This window comes from Suricata suricatta, chromosome 8 (genome assembly GCF_006229205.1).
Source record: "Suricata suricatta isolate VVHF042 chromosome 8, meerkat_22Aug2017_6uvM2_HiC, whole genome shotgun sequence".
Classification (NCBI taxonomy): Eukaryota; Metazoa; Chordata; class Mammalia; order Carnivora; family Herpestidae; genus Suricata; species Suricata suricatta.
Window position 1 is genome coordinate 7,599,663 of NC_043707.1, and position 18,171 is coordinate 7,617,833.

The following is an 18,171-nucleotide window of genomic DNA, read 5'->3' on the forward strand; positions in this document are numbered from 1 at the left end:
GGACCAGTAATATATTTCTGGGTTTAGAAATAAACCAACAACCATGAAAACTGAGCGGTGCAAAGAGGAAGATGAAATGCGACCAGGTGCTAGAGCATGTTATTTATAGCTAAGGTGATCTGGCCACTAGCAAGCATGGATCTTCCCCAGGAGCATGGCTTACTGGGAAGATGGTCAGAACCGGAGTCACAGGAACTATAAAAATCCATACAGCGTGCGGTCCATAGACCAGCAGCGTCGGCATCACTTAGAGCTTGACAGAATGCAAAATCTGAGGCTCCCCCTGCCCCTCAGGGCTGAAACAATCTGCATTTGAACTAGATCTCCAGGTGATTCCTGTTTACCTTAAAGTCTGAAAGCTCCACAAGTGACCCAACCCAGCCTCATTTTCCTGCTCTGCAAAAGGGGGAATCATAAGATCGCCCCCGAATGCTGTGTGAAGGGCTGCTAGGAGCATTTGTGAGTCCCTCGCCCTGTGCTGCGCCATTGAGTATGGGCCCCACAATGATGGTTTCCTTCCTTTTCCTCAACATCGCTGGCTGCTGAACTATGTTATTATACAGAGTCATTCTCCTCAGTCTCTATTTGCTGGCCTCTGTACACCCAAAGGGCTTTAACCTCTATGATTCCCCCGTCCGTCTCTTCAAATCCTAGGATCACATTTTAAAAAGTACAAAATCCATAAGATTGATGGGACCTAACAGATCTTCCATTCAACCTCTCCTGTGAAGCCAGAAGTGCCCTTTTTTTTAGGTCACAGACTTACGTATTCTTTATTTCTCACTCAAGGGTCACCTTTTAGGTGCCAGGGAGATACCAGATATTTGCAGCTTGCTGGCTGAATTAATGAATGAGGCTCTGTGAACTCTGGCCCATTCTGTTTTTGTCTAAATCTTACTACATCTATTCTTCAGGACTTACTCGCCTTTTCATTCTTCCATTAAACAACCCAAGCCTATCCCATATTTCTTCTGGACTCCTCTCTCACCTATCCAAGACACCTAAGAATATATATCCAACGTATGTATATATTAATTCATATTTATGAATTATTATAAATATGTTTGTATTTGAGATTAGATATTTTAAGTTCATACATTGCCAACCAACTGGACGGTAAGTTATCTGAAGGAGAGAAGAAAAGGACTGTGACATTTCCCTCTAGGAAAATGTTTCTCAGTGAATGTTTGATTCTGACGATCAATGCTACAAAGTACCCATGAGTGTTGTTACTAAAGTACCAAAGATCCCCATGGTGCCCTCCGCGATCTGAGAAAGGACACAGCAATTAGACGGGAAAAGGAAGGTAAACTCTTACTGGAAGAGTTACTGGAACTCTTACTTACGCTTACTGTGTACCTCTTAAGGGAAGTCACCAGTCCATTTCCTAGGGAAATGCCTGGCAGGCTTCATGTAAGAGGCTCCCCCAATAACTAAACACTCCACTCAAAGATTATATTTACACAGCTCATTAGGAAAATTTTTCATACTTTTGACACTCATTAGACTCGTAATCGTCCACCGAAGCTACTCTATAACAAGAGATAAACACTCCATTCTAGAGGATGAATAATAATTAGGTACTGCTTAGCACTGTGCTCTTTACAGGTCTAATTTTAGAGCATAATTAATCCTGCTGAAGCTGCATAAGATAAGTGAAATATTTATGCAGCTGTGTTAATTCATGTATTTACTCCTAGAGAGACATTCAGAATTCGACGTGGCTTTCCGGGAAGATTATCTTAAGACGCCCCTGGAGCAACGTCATTTTCTCTCCAATGCCTTTGCTTCCAGATGGTCTCTAAAGATGGAGCTGAGAAGACACATTTCCCAGTCCCGAAAGTCAGCCTGGGAAGGCAGTGATTGAGGACAGAAAATATGTGTAAGAGTCAAGATGCTCTGCCACTACAAGGAACACACTTTTGGTCTCTCTGGATGCCTGTACTCTGTATTTTTTATTTTCCATGAAGAGGGCATTTTCTGTTCAGGTTGTTTCCATGATACTGTTAACCACCAATACAATACGAAGTAGGCTGTACTGAATCCTGGAGTTGTGGAGGGACAACAATAAGGAGGAGGAGGTGGAGAATGGTAATGACAAGGAGACTGGTGATGATCATGCTGGTGGTAAAATGATGGTGATGGTGGTGATGATGATAGTGGTGATGATGGCCATGGTGGTGGTGATGGTGGTGATGGTGATGATAGTGATGATGATGGTGGTGGTGATCATGGCTATGGTGGTGGTGGTGATGGTGGTGATGGTGATGGTGGTGATGGTGATGGTGGTGATGGTGATGGTGGTGGTGGTGGTGGTAATGGTGATGATAGTGATGGTGATGATGGTGGTGGTGATGATGGCCATGGTGGTGATGATGGTGGTGATGGTGATGATGATAGTAGTGATGGTGATGGTGGTGGTGGTGGTGGTGATAGTGATGATGGTGGCGGTGATGGTGGTGGTGATGGTGATGATAGTGATGATGACGATGATGATAGTGGTGATGATGGTGGTGATGATGGCCATGGTGGTGATGATGATAGTAGTGATGGTGATGATGGCGGTGATGGTGGTGGTGATGGTGGTGATAGTGATGATGATGATCATGTTGGTGCTGGTCATGATATTATAATGATAATGAGGGTGATGATAGTGATGGGCCTGATAACGATGATGGAGATGATGGCAGTAATAGCTAGCATTTATTGAACCACTTATCTTTCCAGGTGCTGTGCTTAGCTAAGCTCTTTACAGGCATCCTCCCTTTCATCCACATGCCAGCCTTATCAGGAAAATACTTCTGCAAGCTTCCGTTCACAGTTGAGTAAACTGAGGGTAAGATTACCCCCCTCATAGAAGTTTTGTCAGTGGGGCAATAGATTTAGTTCAGATGGGTACCATATTACTTGTGCCTAAAGGATCTATACATCTCAAGGGTATAATTACCCAACTTTGAGAGACACCCTAGGGAATTAAATGAAACAGGAATGTTACATAATTGACCCCCTTCCAGAGTAAGGTCCCTGACATAGAAACTCTACCACTTTCCAACTAGCCCTCTGAGCTTCCATTTCCTCTTCTGTAAAATGGGCATAAGCAACATTGAATTTCCTAAAGTTATTATGGACATTAAAGAACACCGGTAATGTATCCAATATGGCAGCTGGCAGATCTTCCCTAAATAGGTTGTGGTTCCATAAGAGATGCTGTAAGAGCAACGGTGAGGAGTAACAGTTCCAACGGCGAGGGGTTGGAACTCACTTCTTTGGCAGCTACCCGTCATATTAGGTTTCCTGTCAAATAAAGTTCACCTTAACACCAACCTTCTGTCCAACCATGTGTTTGTTCATTCACTTCTTCATTGGCCAGTTAGCAGGTCAGGATATGTTCAGGATTTTGTTCAGGGGTTTACTGATAGAAACAAGACTCCCGTTTGTTCAGGAGTTCACCCCATGTAGCGGTACTTGGGTAACCACCATGGTAGGCAGAGCAAATGGTCCCAACTCTCCACCCCTCTCTGTGTCCGCACCCCCTGTCAAATAACTCCACACTCCTCCCATAAAAGGCAGAGTATACCTCTGATCCCTTTACTTTGGGCTTGGCCATCTGACTTGCTTTAGACTGAAGGGTGTTAGCAGATGTGAACACAGCAGAGCAGAGACTTGAAATGCACATGTCCAGTTAGATGTCCTTCTCTGTCCCTGTGACACAGCCAAGAAAAGAGCTTCTCCCAGGAAGCTTGTTGCCCTTTTGGCCTGAGACCCGGAACACACACATGCAGAGCAGAGACCACACATTTGATCACCACGGATGCCCAATAGGGACCAGAGCCACCAAGGCCACTACAGCCTGACACAGAGCCCCTCCGGCCCACCTTCACCCCCACGGGCAAAATAAATGCTTACTGGTGGACGCCTCTAAGATTTCACAGCCAGAGCTCGCTGACACAGCCACAAATCACTATTACACAACAGAGAACATGGCTCATGATCAGAAGAAGGTACAAATGCCCCACAGGGAATTCAGAGGATCAGATGTTCTTATTTGGGAGTTAAATATAAAACACATTTAGATGTTTTGATGGCACTTGGAGAGTCAAGGGTTTAATTCTGGGAGCAGAGAGAGAAGAAGGTGGATGGAATTATGCACCTCGTTCAGATGCACACCACGCTGTGCACTACCCTCTGCCTATTTCCGTGTTGTATCTGACCGCAGTGGTTGCTGGAGTCCACCTTTCCCAGCTCCAGAGGCCCAGCTGTGACCACCTCTGAATAGGGCCCCAGCCGTCCTTGAGTGCAGCCCCTGCCCGGGGCCCAAGCCTTTGCACCCCACTCCCACTCACTCAGGTTTTCAGGCTCCACCTGTCATGAGGCTCCCTTTGCTTTTCCTTTCTCAGTATTGGCAATTCAAAGGGAAACCCACACACTCATTGAGCCAGGATGGCATCCTAAAAACCATGGCATGGAACTCTGAGGTCACCAACCACGGAGTACAGAAGGACATACTGAAGGAGATGTTGGCTGGAGACACAGCCCAGTTACCTACACTGCTCCATACATGCCAGGTCCCCTTAGACTGTAATACCCACGGGGGTGGGTCTATCTTTTGGCATGACGAGCAAGAGATAGACTTTATTCTTCTTCTAGAGAGTGCCTCTCCTTCATTCCTCTTAGGAAAATAACAGGAGCTGTTTGTGTTAGTACAGCAGAACCCCACCCCTTGGGCCCTCCTGATGGGCCGAAGAAAAAGTCTTTGATCCAAAATGCATCAGGAATCCTTCCTCTGCCATGCAAAATTTAGGATTTAGAGAACAGAGGTTCGGTCTGGAGCCGAGTTCATGTAAAGTCATGGTTTTTCTAGCCCAGCACTACTGACATTCAGGGTCAGGTGATTCTGTGTCTTGAGATGTGGGGGGCATCCTGGGCACTGGGAGAGGTATGCCAGTATCCCTGGCCTCTACCCCTAGAAACCAGGGGCAAACAGTCTCCCAATCATGACAATCAAAGATGTCTCCCGACAGAGCCCAATACCCACAGGGGAGCCCAAACCGCCCCCATCGAGACCCAGTGCTCTAGGACAAGACCTATGAATTCCTGCTTTTAAGACCCCAGAATCTGTCTGGTTCCAGTTTTCTTTTCTCTAAACCTATTTGCTCAACTCTTTCCTCAATTCACCAAGATAGGCACTTCTGCATCCTTAATATAAATCTCGTTTGAAAATTTTGTGGTCTAAAATTGGTTACCATTACAAGCAACCTAAAAAAACATGGTAGCGTGTGAGAGGCACCCAACAAACAGGGAGTGAACTCATCCTTCGCGGATCCATTGGAAAGCCAATCAGAAAACAGAGAGAGTGCAAGGGTGTCAAGTCCCCTGAAAGTGAGGGGGTCACCCAAGGTCTTACCATCACCCACAAACTGGAGCAGGGCCAGGTCAATCTGCCTCTTCCAAGGGGAGCCCTTCTGGAGAGCGATCCCGTAGCCAGTGGTGGCAAAGATGTACCCGCTGCCGATGGTCACCAGCTTGCAACCTTCATCCCTCCCAGCCTTGTAGTTCAAGACCGCTGCATCGTAGATGAAAGCGTCCAGTTTCCTGCAATGATAAAACACCAGGGGGTCATGGGGATGGCAGGGTACCATTTCGGGGCCCAGATCCCAGGGCCCGATGCGGCACCACGCACTTTTATTCATACCACCCGGCGTGACTCAGGCCCGCTCCGTCCCCTCATCATAAAAGGATCTATTTTTAATGAGGAGGTAAAAGCCAGAACCTTTTCTCTCCAAGTTACAAGAGGCAGCTAAATAAAGACATGAAGAATCCTTATGCCCAAGTGAGTAAACAGTTGAGTTTGCTGGTTTGTTAAGTGTTTGCCCTCAGCGCTCCCAACAGTGGAGAACAGCGGCCTATTTAGAAAAGTTTGCATCGGACCAAAATAAACCATTAAGGGACAGGAGAACTTGGTGGAGGGTGCGGGGAGGGAGCACGAGTACAGGGGAATGAGGTCTTTCCTTCCCAGAGACAACATGCTTACTGTCTATATAGATTACAGGAGTCATTACACAATAATAGAGAAAATATCAAAAATACAATTAAAATTTAAGTTGCCCGTAATTCCATAATTCAGAGGCAGCCTCTGTTCACATTGGTGAACAGCCTTCCAAATTTCTCATGCAGGTGTATGCATGCATGTGCGTACCCATACCTTAAAATTAAAAAAAATTTTTTTTAATGCTTCATTATTTATTTTTGAAGGTGGAGGGGGGAGAAAGCATGCGCACACGTGAGACTGCAGGGGAGGGGCAGAGAGAGAGGGAGACAGAATCCGAAGCAGGCTCCAGGCTCTGAGCTGTCATCATAGAGCCTGACACGGGGCTTGAACCCAAGAAGCGTGAGATCATGACTTGAGCCGAAGTCAGAGGCATTACCGACTGAGCCACCCAGGTGCCCCCACACCCACACATTTTAAAACAGGCATTGGCAAACTTTTATGTGAAGACAAGATAATAAAGTTTGTGGGCCACACAGTCTCTGTAACCACCTCTCAACTCTGCTGATTGTGTCCCTCCTACCAAATTCGTATGTTGAAGCCCTAAGCCCCAGCCCATCAGAATCTGATCTTACTAGGACATAAGGTCATTGCAGATGTGATTGGTTAGCATGAAGTCACATGGGGGAAGGATGGTCCCTCAAACCAATATGACCGGTATTCTCATTTAAAAAAAAAAAGGGGAAATTTGACCAGAGACACACAAGGCAAGGAGGCACAGAGAACACCACCATCGGAAGGCTGGAGTTCACACTGCCACAAGCCAAGAAACTACCAGAAGCCAGAAGAGAGGCCCCGGAACAGATACCACTGTCAAGTCTTCGGAGCCGGCACTGCCTCATGGACCCCTTAGTCTCAGACTTCCAGCCCCAGAACAGTGAGACTGAAAAATTCCTAGTGTTTAAGACTCTTGGTGTCTAGTACTTTGTTCTTGCAGACCTAGGAATTGAGTACACAACACAAAAGGGCCCTAAATAACGCAGAAGTGAACAAACTCAGATCTGTTTCAATAAAAGGTTATTTATAAACACAGATTAGCCCGTGGGCCATCGTGTGTCCTTGTTTCAACCCCCAAATTATGATGATTCCGTACAAACTACTTCATAAGTTGCCTTCTTTGCTCATTGCCATGTCAAAAACATTGCGCTCCCCCCCCCTTGTTGATGTGTTTATTTTTATTAAGGTCGAATACAATGCCAGCTAAATTCATTGAATGTTATCATCTCAGAAGTCCTGTATGACCCTTCCCAGCCCACACCCCCAAAAGGCAAGCATCAAACCATCCCCAGATGCCATGGCTGTACCTCTTTCGTTACCCAGGTCCCTATCAGTGGGTATGAGTATTGTTGCCAATTTTTAAAATTACTTAACAAGGGTGAAGTGATCACCCTTGCACGTGAGGATGGATGGCCCAAAACGAGGTAGGGATGGGGTGGGGATGTCCTCGAGTAGATAGAAAAGCTAAATCGGAGATTCCCTCAATGTCCTGGTACTTTCTCAACTTTATTGCTTTTCTTTCCTTAACAAGAAGACATAGAACAGTGAAGCAAAGAAAAATAAAAGTGGCAGGGAGAGGACGTAAAACATTGCATTCTTTCAGAGACAGCTGCTAAAAGCCCCCCGATGGGAATTAAACTATTTGGAAGATTTACAGCAGTGTGCTTCGTTTTAATTTTTCATTTCTATAATGGTTAGAGGTGGGGCAAGACTGCAAGGCTCATCCCACCAACACAGAGACTCTAAAGCCTTTCTTCCAAGGCTGGAGGACTGGAGGGGATTAGAGTTGGAGAGTATTAAAGGGGGATCAGCTCATCCAAGCGGAAGGGAAAGGAAACTAAGCATTGTTAATGGTGACGGTAAACCAGAACCGGTGAACCCAGAGGAAACAGCTTTCTGGACAGCCAGCAATGCGGAGAGCTGTGGAGATAGGAGGTGGCGGGGGAGGGTGTCAAAAACAATTTGCATATGATGGCTGGGAGGCATGTGACAGGAGCGGTGTAGGGGCAGGGAGCAGGGATCTGGATTCTATACTAAACTTGGAGATGGTGAGACCTTGGGAAAGTCCCTTCCTTCTCTTGGATTGCCCGTTCCTCATCTGTGAGATGAGGTGGTCATGGGGTCCTGCTCAGATACTCATGCAGCCATGGCATTCTGGTTCCACAAGCCAACAGTCACCTTCTGTGACTGTCAGCAGGGAAATTGAGGCTCTGGATGACAGGTGTATCCTGAAGACTTCAGATGGTATCTGTCTTCTTGATGAAACTTGGGTGTTTGCAACGTCCATACCTCAACATATCAGGGTTGCCATGGAGACGCCAGGAATGGGGGTTCTGCTGAGACTTCCTAATCCTGATCCCACTCTCTTAATTCCTCAAAAAAAAAAAAAACCCACAACACATACGTGTGCACAGAAGCATTCGTATGTTAGGGCCATCTGTATTTGTGAGGTGAAACCTTTTTCTTGGCAACCCACCACACATCAGTGCATTTCTGGGATGGAAATCCCAATGCAGTTTTAACCGCACCTGCCAACCATGGGGAGCTGTCCAACAGCACCTTAAATCACTATTTTATGGACAGCCCCAGCGTTCTGCCAATCATTACCATTATCACACAACAAAATATTCTTCACCTGAGCAACAAATGGCCAGATGAGCAGAAAGAAAAATGGAAGTTTTCTCGGGAAACAAAGTCTGCAAAAGTAAAATGCCGTCAAGTCAGAGGGAGGATGAGCACGTCCTGAAAGACCTGCGTGAGCGAGCCTGCTGTGGGCTGATGGCCAGGAAGGGCCCCACAGAGGCCGGCCCCCCATGGCCCGACTCGTCCCCAGGGCCATCAGAACCAAGATGAGGACAGCACGGGAAGGGAACTGCGGGCCCTGTGCTGTTGGCTTCTCTCCCTCAACAGTGATTCTAGAGATTCTAGAGGTCTGAATGCAATGGTCACAACACCTGCCTGCTTACAAACACCTGGGATTTGCACCCTCCACCCATCCTCACAGTGCACCCTCTGCACAAAAGAGGAGGGAGGTACACAAATAGTATTGTTCTTTTCCTATGTGGTCTGTGCACACAGGAGGCCCCCGTGGGGCTAAGGCACCCTGAAGCTCATGGGTGTTAATTCCCAATTCTGTTCCGCAAAGTCTCTGTGACCGTGCTGGCCAGGAGAGCTTCTGAAAGAGATGCTCTGTGTCTACTCCGTCTAACACGGCTATCACGCACTTGGAGTGTGGCTAGTGCACACGGGGAACTGAGTTTTTAATTTTATTTCAATGCATTAATTTAGACTCGGACCTGAGTGGTCACCCACGGCAGGTTGCTCCCTGAGCAGATGGCAGAGACCCAGGCCATCCCAGCAGGGGAAGGTTGTGGGGGGACAGCAGAGATCCAGGGGGCAGGAGAAGGCTGTGGGGGGATGGCAGAGACACAGGCGGGCAGGGGAAGGCTGTAGGGGGACAGCACAGATTCAGGTGAGCAGGGGAAGACTGTGGGGGGGATGGTACAGATCCAGGGGGGGCAGAGGAAGACTGTGGGGGGGATGGTACAGATCCAGGGGGGGCAGAGGAAGACTGTGGGGGGCGGGTCCTCTCCTTGCTCGTGATTTCAAGAGGTCTACCTGCTCTCTTTTTAAATGAGAGAAAAACGTTCCTATTTTTTGAAAGGAGAAATTAAGACGAGCTGACGTCCTCAAGACTGGGCTGTGTGGTCTAAGACTTGGAGCAAGGGGCCTGTGTTTCTGAAGCCCCATCTTCTCTCTCCAAAGAGGGGTGCACAATCTCTGCCCTGGGGGGCTTTGGGAACAAGGCGAGGTTATGTAAGTAAAACATGCACCCCATGCCTGGCACAAAACAGATGCTCCACACACCGGCGCGTTCAATCGAACTCAGATTTTATGGCAACGTTTACGGCATTTTCCACGACATTCTGTGCGTTGCCTGTGACCAATCCTGCCCCGGGTACTCAACACGCATTACCTCATCCCACTGACTCCTTCTAACAGGGCAAGGATGGATATGTGGCTGCCAGGCCCTTCGCCAGATGAGGAAACGGAGTCACTGGGAGGGCAGGTGACTCGTACTGTCTGGTGTCACTGCAGGGTCTGGCCTTCCCCAGTCTGACGCCAGAGGCCACAGACATCACCACTGTGGCCAGGATGTTCCGTGACACTTGCAGGGTAAACAAAGGCAAGTCTGTGTCTTGCTCATGAAGTTCGGACTGGGGGTCACCGCTGTGAGTCAGGGCGGTGCTATGGAAGAAGGCCTGTTTTAAAGAGCTGGGTGGGTCAGTTTCATGTGTCTCTTCCCCGACAGATGCACAGCTGCAGAGGGTCCGGAGTCACCCCTGCAGAAACCTCTCGCCCGCAGCATACCCCAGCCCTGCCCTATGTACAGGCGTCGAGACCATAGCTCCTGCTGAGGATCAGGGTCCGGAAGAGAAAAGCCACATGAAACGGGAGCCTGTGGGGGGAGCTGGCTAGGGAGACGGCGGGTACCGGGCTGGAGCGGCACGGAGCAAAGGCAGCTGGGCAGGAAGCAGCCCCCAGAGCTCAAGGCGGCCTCCCCGGGACACAAGGGCTCACAGGGAGGGGGCCCGTCGTGCTGCTAGACTGTGTCCCCTCCTGCTTTTCAAGGGGAAACTGTCATCGTCCAGCCTTCCCAGGTCCTGCCTCCGGCACATGGCTGTCACGGGTGGGGGGAGGGGGAGAGCTTCTCCCATGGGCCGGGGAGGCCGGAAGGAAGGGGTCTGAGACAGTGATGGGGACATGGGGACAAAGCCCCGAGCCAGCCCAGCTCTCTGCCTCCCCTGTGCACAGAAGGACAATCTCTTCTCCAGACCTTTGTGATGAGCGAACGGCCACCTTGGCACCACAGCCAGAGGCCTGGAACAGAACCCGAGCCTGAAATGAAGGCAGTATCGTGTGTGTCGTGTGTCTCGTGTTTGTGCTCTGTGTGGTGTGTGGAGCGTGTGCCATGTGTACTGTGTGTACTGTGTGTGAGGTGTGTGAGGTGTGCGCCGTGTGTGTGGTGTGTACGGTGTGTACTGTGTGTGTGTGGTATGTGCTGTATGTGCCGCACGGTGTGTGCAGTGAGACATTTCCTCCCCGCCCCCATCCCCCTCCCGCCAGCGACCTTCGGGGCGGCGTGGGCGCCCTCACTCACCTCCTGTCACCGGCAGGCCTCAAGCAAAGCAAGTAATTAACAGTGACAGTCATTCCGAACGGGGGCGGGGGCAGTGAGACTTGGGGTCTGCTGAGCGCAGGAAGTGAGGACCGTCCCACGGGCCCCGTGCACTTGAACCGAGCGGTCTCCTGCGGAGCTGTCGACAGCTCTGAAGAGCTGCTCCAGCTTTCTCAAGCGTGTCGATCTGACCCTGTTCCTGAGGTCGGTCCCCCTTATGCCAGCCTGATGGCCTCCATGTTCGCTCATTGCCGCCAGACTGTGTGTCGGCGAATCGATGCCCCAAACACAAGGAACGGCCATGGCCCGGAGTCAAGGCCTGGCCCTTTGGGGAAAGGGACTTGTACCGTCGGGCAGCTTGACATTTCCTCAACAAAAGTTTCCAGTTTTAGCTCATCATCTCCTGATGCATGTTTTCAGATGCTCTCTGGGGGTCTCAGTACATTTAAAGGCTAATTATATCGTTAAAGTTAATTATTCATTCATTAACATTCAAGAAGCTTTTAACTAGACACTGACTTGTTCTGATGAATTAATGAATCTGGAGTGTGTACGGGTGCCGTGTGCGTGCGCGCATGTTTTGGAGTCTAGTCTAAAGTGTTATGAAAATTAAACACCTCTTTGATGACAACTGGATGTACTTTTTTAGGTCACATGCACACCTTGAGGAGAAGGCAAATGCATCGGCCAGCAACTGAGGCCAGCCAGGGCGCTGGGACACCTGGGGGAGGGGCTCAGGAGACTTTCTGCCGTCCCGCTGGTGAGGCCCCAGCACGGGACCTCTGTGAGCTTGGGTTTGCTCCCCTGTGAGACAGGGGAAGGGTGGCTGTTGGACGGATCAAGATGGATGTGAAGGTGTTCTGTACCTTCAGGTGCAAGTTCAGGGTGCTGGCATGGCCGTGATGACATCACTCTGTGCACAGACCAAGGTGGTTAGAGCCTGAGCCGGCACCAGACACAAGGCTTGTTGGGGGGGTGGAGGGCATGCATGGAACCAAGAAATGGTGCCACTGAGGCATGACAACCATCAGAAGTGCCTTCCTGAGGAAGAGACATTGAGCCCACAGAGACTGTACCTCCATCCGCACAGGATGGTCTAAAACTGACTTTAGGAAAGTGGCTTAGAATCACATCTAGACTCCGAGTTTGTGAACGCAAGGTGTAAAGGCAGAGTTATATGGACATGGATGCATTGTCACTAAGGAAGCATTTTTGTTTTTCAGAACAAACTCCATTAAGCTAATCTAATTCCTAGATCGATGTCTCCAACAGCCCAGTTATTGTTTCCAACTTTTCTGGAAACTGTTTTCACTGGGATCGATTCCTTTGTGTTTAAATGTTATAAGGATTTGAGTCACTGATCGGCATTTGGACCCCAACAAACTTGCCTAATTTATAGCTGCTGCCATTTTGAGTTCCTTGTATGGTTATTACTTCCACTAACGTTCAATCCTCCTGAGTCAAAAGTGTGCAGAGACTCGAAGTTGCTGAGGACGGTTCAAGTCATCTATGAATTCTTAGTCAATAATGAATTTCACCCTGTGTGCTTTTAACTGTTCTCAGTTTAATTTGTATGGATTATGTCAACGGGTGATAGTGGCCATGAACTGGGTTTAAAAAATACTGATAGTTAATATTTATTTTTTTAACAGAGAAAATTCTTAGTGATTTTGTGAGACACAGACAGAGAAAGGCAGAGAAGGAAGGAGAGAATGAAGGAGGCAGAGCTATGGATGGAAGCAGGCACCAAGCAAAACAGGAAGAGAGAGAGAAAGAATGAGAAAGAGGGAGTCAGAAAAAGAGATGGTGGAAGGAGAGACGGTAAGACACAGAGAAAGAAGCAGAGATGGGAGAAAGAGAGAGAGAATAAGAGCAGAAGATGGAGTATACCCTTTTCCTCTTGATGAATAACCTTAAAAATAAGAAATAGTTGGGAAAAAATACAGCAAATCCTTGCTTTGCTTCTGTTCAATTTAACCCTGGACCCAACTAACCATGTCCAAGGAGTTGATAGGTCGTGTAATGGCGTCTTTCTCTTTTACTTTCTCAGACGAGGCCACCGAGGCCCTAAGATGTCCACTCAAGGCCAAGGTCTGTGATTCCAGAGGAGTCCATGACTGGCCCGAGCAACGCCCTTTGGGGACACTGCTTTAAGGCTTCCTCACGTGGGATGTGGGGCCAGAGGAAGACCGTGGGATGTCGGGTGAGCCTGTGTATTTCTCTAAGTCTCGGTTTCCCCACCTGACCAGAAGGAAAACAATCTCTTGCATGTAGTTGTATGCTGACTGGAGGAAGGCAAGACCATAACCTGTCTGGTGAATTCTAAGGCACTAGGCAAATGCTATGTTTCTTCACCCGTCAACTCACATTCTGACATTGGAAAAATATCGATTGCTTCTACAACATAAATCTTTTATGGAGAGTCCCTTAGATTACTCTCTTCAGGGTAATCTTCAGGGGTTGAGATCATGCTAGCCATTCAACTGCCAATTCCACGGTGCATGGCCTCTTATAAAGAATGCTCAGGGGTGCCTGGGGGGCTCAGTGAGTTGAGCATCTGACTTTGGCTCAGGTCATGATCCTGCAGTTTGTGAGTTCAAGCCCTGCGTTGGGCTCTGTGCTGACCAGCTTGGAGCCTGGAGCCTGCTTCAGAGTCTATGTCTCCCTCTCTCTCTCCCCCTCCTCCCTCTCAAAAATAAACATTAAAAGAAACAGAATGCTCAAAAATGTTTTGTTAGACTTTTCTCGAATGTCTGCTGTGTGCCAGACACAACATTGTTTGCCTACATTTCTCATTTAACCCTACAATGTTCCCTAAGCAGAGAAGCCAAAATTTGCATCATTCTGTGAATAGGAAAACGGGGGTGTAAAGGGGCGGGTGACTTGTCCAAGGCCCTACAGGTGGACGTTCGCAGAGCAAGGATTCCAATCCAGGACACTCAGCCCGGAGGCATCACATTATACTGCTGGCAGTGACAGGGACACTGCTGAACTTGTCACACACCAGAAATGAAAGATGGGCAATCACAGAGACTGGAAACCATATGAAAATGAAGGAAAGAATGAGGGGAAAAATCAACCTTTGATAAAATGCCACGATGCATCAGACAGAGTGCCGAGTACGCTCCCTAAAATCAGTGCATTTGATTCCAGGGGATGGGGTGGCAGAGTGTGGGAAAAGCTCAGAGAGGTTGCTTACTTGCCAGAAGTCATAGAGCTGGCTGTTATCATAGCCAGGATTGGCGGCTAGTTATTTCTCCCTGCCACGCGCATATTCTGCACCGAGAGTCCACCCAGAAAAGAAGCCAATCAGGCACCTGAATAAGACTAAGATGGTTCAAGAAGGTACAAATACTTTGACTCACATAATTCTTCTTCTTGTGATCATTCTTAGAGAACTACAGAGGACTGGTCTGGATTTTTAACGTAGCCGTGCGACTGTCAGTCCACAGAGGGAAAGGGTTAAAAAGTCCGTGATGTAGATACCAGGCAATTCTGTCCAGTGGTCAGAGAGAATGACGACAAAGGTAGCATCCCGCAGAATGACCGGATAACTCTGTGTGGACATATGAATATATGCAAATGCAGGTGGCCAAGGTCGAAAAGGAATGCCCCAGAATATCAAACAGTAGTGCCTATCTGGAGGTGTGTGTGGGGTGGGGGTGGTGGTGGTTTGGGGTTGGGACATGGCCAAAGGGATGCTTCTTGTCTGTGTTTTTGAGTTTTTACGAGAATTTACGTTTTAACGAGAAGCAATCCAGCATAGTGATGAAGGGCACAGGTGCTGGAGCCAGTTGGAATCCAAGCTCCAGAGCTCACCAGACCTTGTCCGGGCAAGAGCGTCAACCTCCCCGGTGCAGCGTCCCTGCCTCATAACAAAGGTGTCCACCTCTCCCAGAATCCCCCACCTGCAGGCCAAGCCGACAGTTAGCGTGTAGTTAGAGATGCCGGGCTGAGTTGGCAAGCTGGGTCTGACTCTCACTGAACCTTTGGACAAGTCACCTGTGCTCCCTGAGCCTCGGCTTGCTCTTCTGTAAAATGGACAGAAGGCCCACTTGGCAGAGTTGGAACAGGATGAGATGAGATCACACATTTGAAGCCTCTGTGTGAGTTCAGCAGGCAGGAAGAAGAGGCCGTCGCTGAGAAGGAATCTTCCAGAAAGCCCCTGCCTCTTCACAGTTGCAGGGGGAACTTCTAACCACGTGCATCCTAATGTAAGAAATACATCCTTATTTTTGGGGGGAACGGGGAGGGAGTTGTTTTGTCCGTGAGTTCATTTTCCCCCCACTCCATTTCAATGGAGGGAGAAATACAGCTCCCTTTAAAGCAGCATTAAGATTTTCAAAGGGAAAAAGAAAAAGACATTTTGAAGTATGAACGAAATTCGTTCTGGGTTTTGTGTAATAGTGGGCAATTAGCGGGCCAATTGCACCGTGCTACGGGAATGTTCGCATTTATATGCTAAGTCGTGGCTCAAAGCGCGAGCTCTGGAGCCAGTGGGAGCCAGGCGAGCTGTTTCTTCTCCCGATGCCTATTTCTTCCATTGTAAACGGGAAATCATGAGAGTCGTTGGCTCGGGGCTGCTGGGAGGCTTAAATAATGCAGGCACAACGCCCAGGGCCACCCTGGCACATAGGTAAGCTCCCCATAAACGTTATCTCTTGCTAGAAATACCTCACTCAGATCCCCAAAGCATCCTGGCAGCTCAGGGGAAGAGAACACGGTGTAAACATACGGGAAAGGAGTCTGATTGAGCTAAGGGAAGTCAGAGGTGGGTCAGTGGCTCAGGCCTTGGGGAAAGATATTCAGGCCCTAAGCTCTCCACGGTTGCTGAGAAAGGATCGTAAATCGAGCTCTGAGTTATGCAGGAGCCCAGTCGAAAAGAAAAGCCCAGGTCGTTACAGGGCTGGCGCCGCCCACAAGAGAGAAGGGTGCCTTCAGGTGAGGGAAAACCGCTCCGGGCATGATGCGGACGTCTGAGAGGTGGTGGAGGCGGTGTCTCAACACACCGATCGACCATGGTGGCACCACAAGCGTCTCCCGTGCCAGCCGCAGGGTGGCGGAAAGCAGAGCAAGGACAGTTCCGTTAATTAACATTCCTCAAGCTCCCTGAAACACCGCGCAGTCATTAAACGTGAATACAGCCCCACACCACGGTGCAGGGCAGAGAAAAAGCAAAGCGCAGCTTCGCAGGGACACTGATTCGGTGGGTATAAACCGTACAACGTGAGGACAGACCCTGGGAGGGATCGCAACGTGTTCAGAAAAAACTTTTCTCAGATTATGACGAGTTAATACTTCGGTTGCAGAAGCTGCTGCATGTACAGAGATACGAGGAAGGGGAGACTCCCAATCACGCAGCAGTATCTCTGAGGGCGTTTTGATGTATTTCATTTCTGCCTTCTTTGTCTCTCTCCCTCTCCTCCTCTCTCCATCTCTGAGTTTACAGAATTAGGATCCCACTTTAATCCCCCCCAAATCTATTCTATTTTTAACACTTTATGGGTGGCCCTGAAAATCCATTAGTATAGTTTTAATTGAGTTTGATAAATAACTGCGACCACTAAAGCCAACAAACAAAAAAGCTGCCTGTGCTTCCCTGAGTTTTTATTACGAAAGAAAAAATTCCCAACCCTGTGATGTGGTGGCAATTATTTTTAAGCTTTGTTTGCAGTGTGGGGGTGGATCTCAGAAACCAGGTCAGTGTCGATCTGATTCTCTCTGGAGATGACACCATCCCATTTAGGAGAACGGGTCCTGGAGCCCTGCTGTCTATGCTTGCTTCCGAACTCAGCGGCTGGAAACGAACCCTCTGAGTTTGATCCTGCCTGACAGGCAAAATATAGGGAATAAAACCCACTCAAACGGCATCCTGGAAAGAACGTGCCTCGAGCAGCAGCTAACCGCCAGTGACGGTCCTCTCGCCTTCCCAGGCTACCTTTGCCTTGGCAATTTCAACATCTCCCAACCAGTTTCTTTGGGGAATGGAAATGAGGATTCTGTGATCCTGTCAATTCTGATAGTCACCTGATCAATATGTAGTACAAAATATCTGTGTATTACATGCAGTACTGTTAAATATGCATAGATATACACACACATACATATAAGATACTTAACTTTGGTCTCCAGTTGTTCTGTGCTCTAACCTTTTAGACCCACGGCCTCACTGGCGTGCCACTGGGGAGAGGCAAACCCAGCTCCTGCACTCAGTAATTCCACGAGGTAGTGACTTAGTTAAACAGCCTGTTGAGTGCTTTAGTTAACCTCCGGGTCTTCGTCTCTTTAAAGAGATACCCAGCTCATCAGTGTGCTATCAGGATTAAAAGAGATTATGCATGTGAAGCGTTTGGGGCCGCATCTCCCAACTGCTAGGCTTCAACAAATGCAGAGGGGAGGTGGGTGCACGGTGAGGGGGTCCCTTCTGACTGAGCACGCCCAAACCCTTCTCCACGCCTCCTTTCCTCCGGGGCACGCTCTTCTTCCCTGTCCTGTCCACTCCAGACGGAACACCACCTCCCAACATGCAACGACCTCTCAAAAGCCACGGGCCACCTGTAGCGAGTCCCCAGAAGTGCTAATAAAAACATGGATTCCTGAGCCCCACAGGCTTGGAGACCCTGCGCTCCAGAACAGGGGCTCGGCGCTCCCCTTTACCACGAAGGCAGTGCCAACACTTGCAAGTGGCTGCCTGATCTTACTTTTACAGACACATCCCTGAGCACAGCGTGAGGTGTGCAGGGAATGTTTATCAGTCCAAAGGCTGCCCTCCCTCCCCATTCTTCTCTCCAGCTACTCAACGTAAGGGAAGCCGCAAGATGCCTGTTTCCCAACACTAATGGGCTGGAACGGAAATCGGAGCTAGATAGAGGACCGGGTGGGTAGCCGAGGGCTAAAGATGGATGCTTCCCAAGGAAACTAGGATGTTTCATAAACGTATGTACAAATA

The 18,171-nt window shown here is 48.8% G+C and overlaps 1 protein-coding gene across 1 annotated transcript in view; it reads right to left on the minus strand.

The window, feature by feature from the left end:
• GRIN2A (glutamate ionotropic receptor NMDA type subunit 2A) overlaps nt 1-18,171 on the minus strand; it is a 368,909-nt gene that overhangs the window by 36,411 nt on the left and 314,327 nt on the right. The window contains exon 10 of the mRNA XM_029948744.1: nt 5,405-5,592. Within this exon, the coding sequence (XP_029804604.1) occupies nt 5,405-5,592 (188 nt within the window). The remainder of the gene's footprint in view (nt 1-5,404; nt 5,593-18,171) is intronic.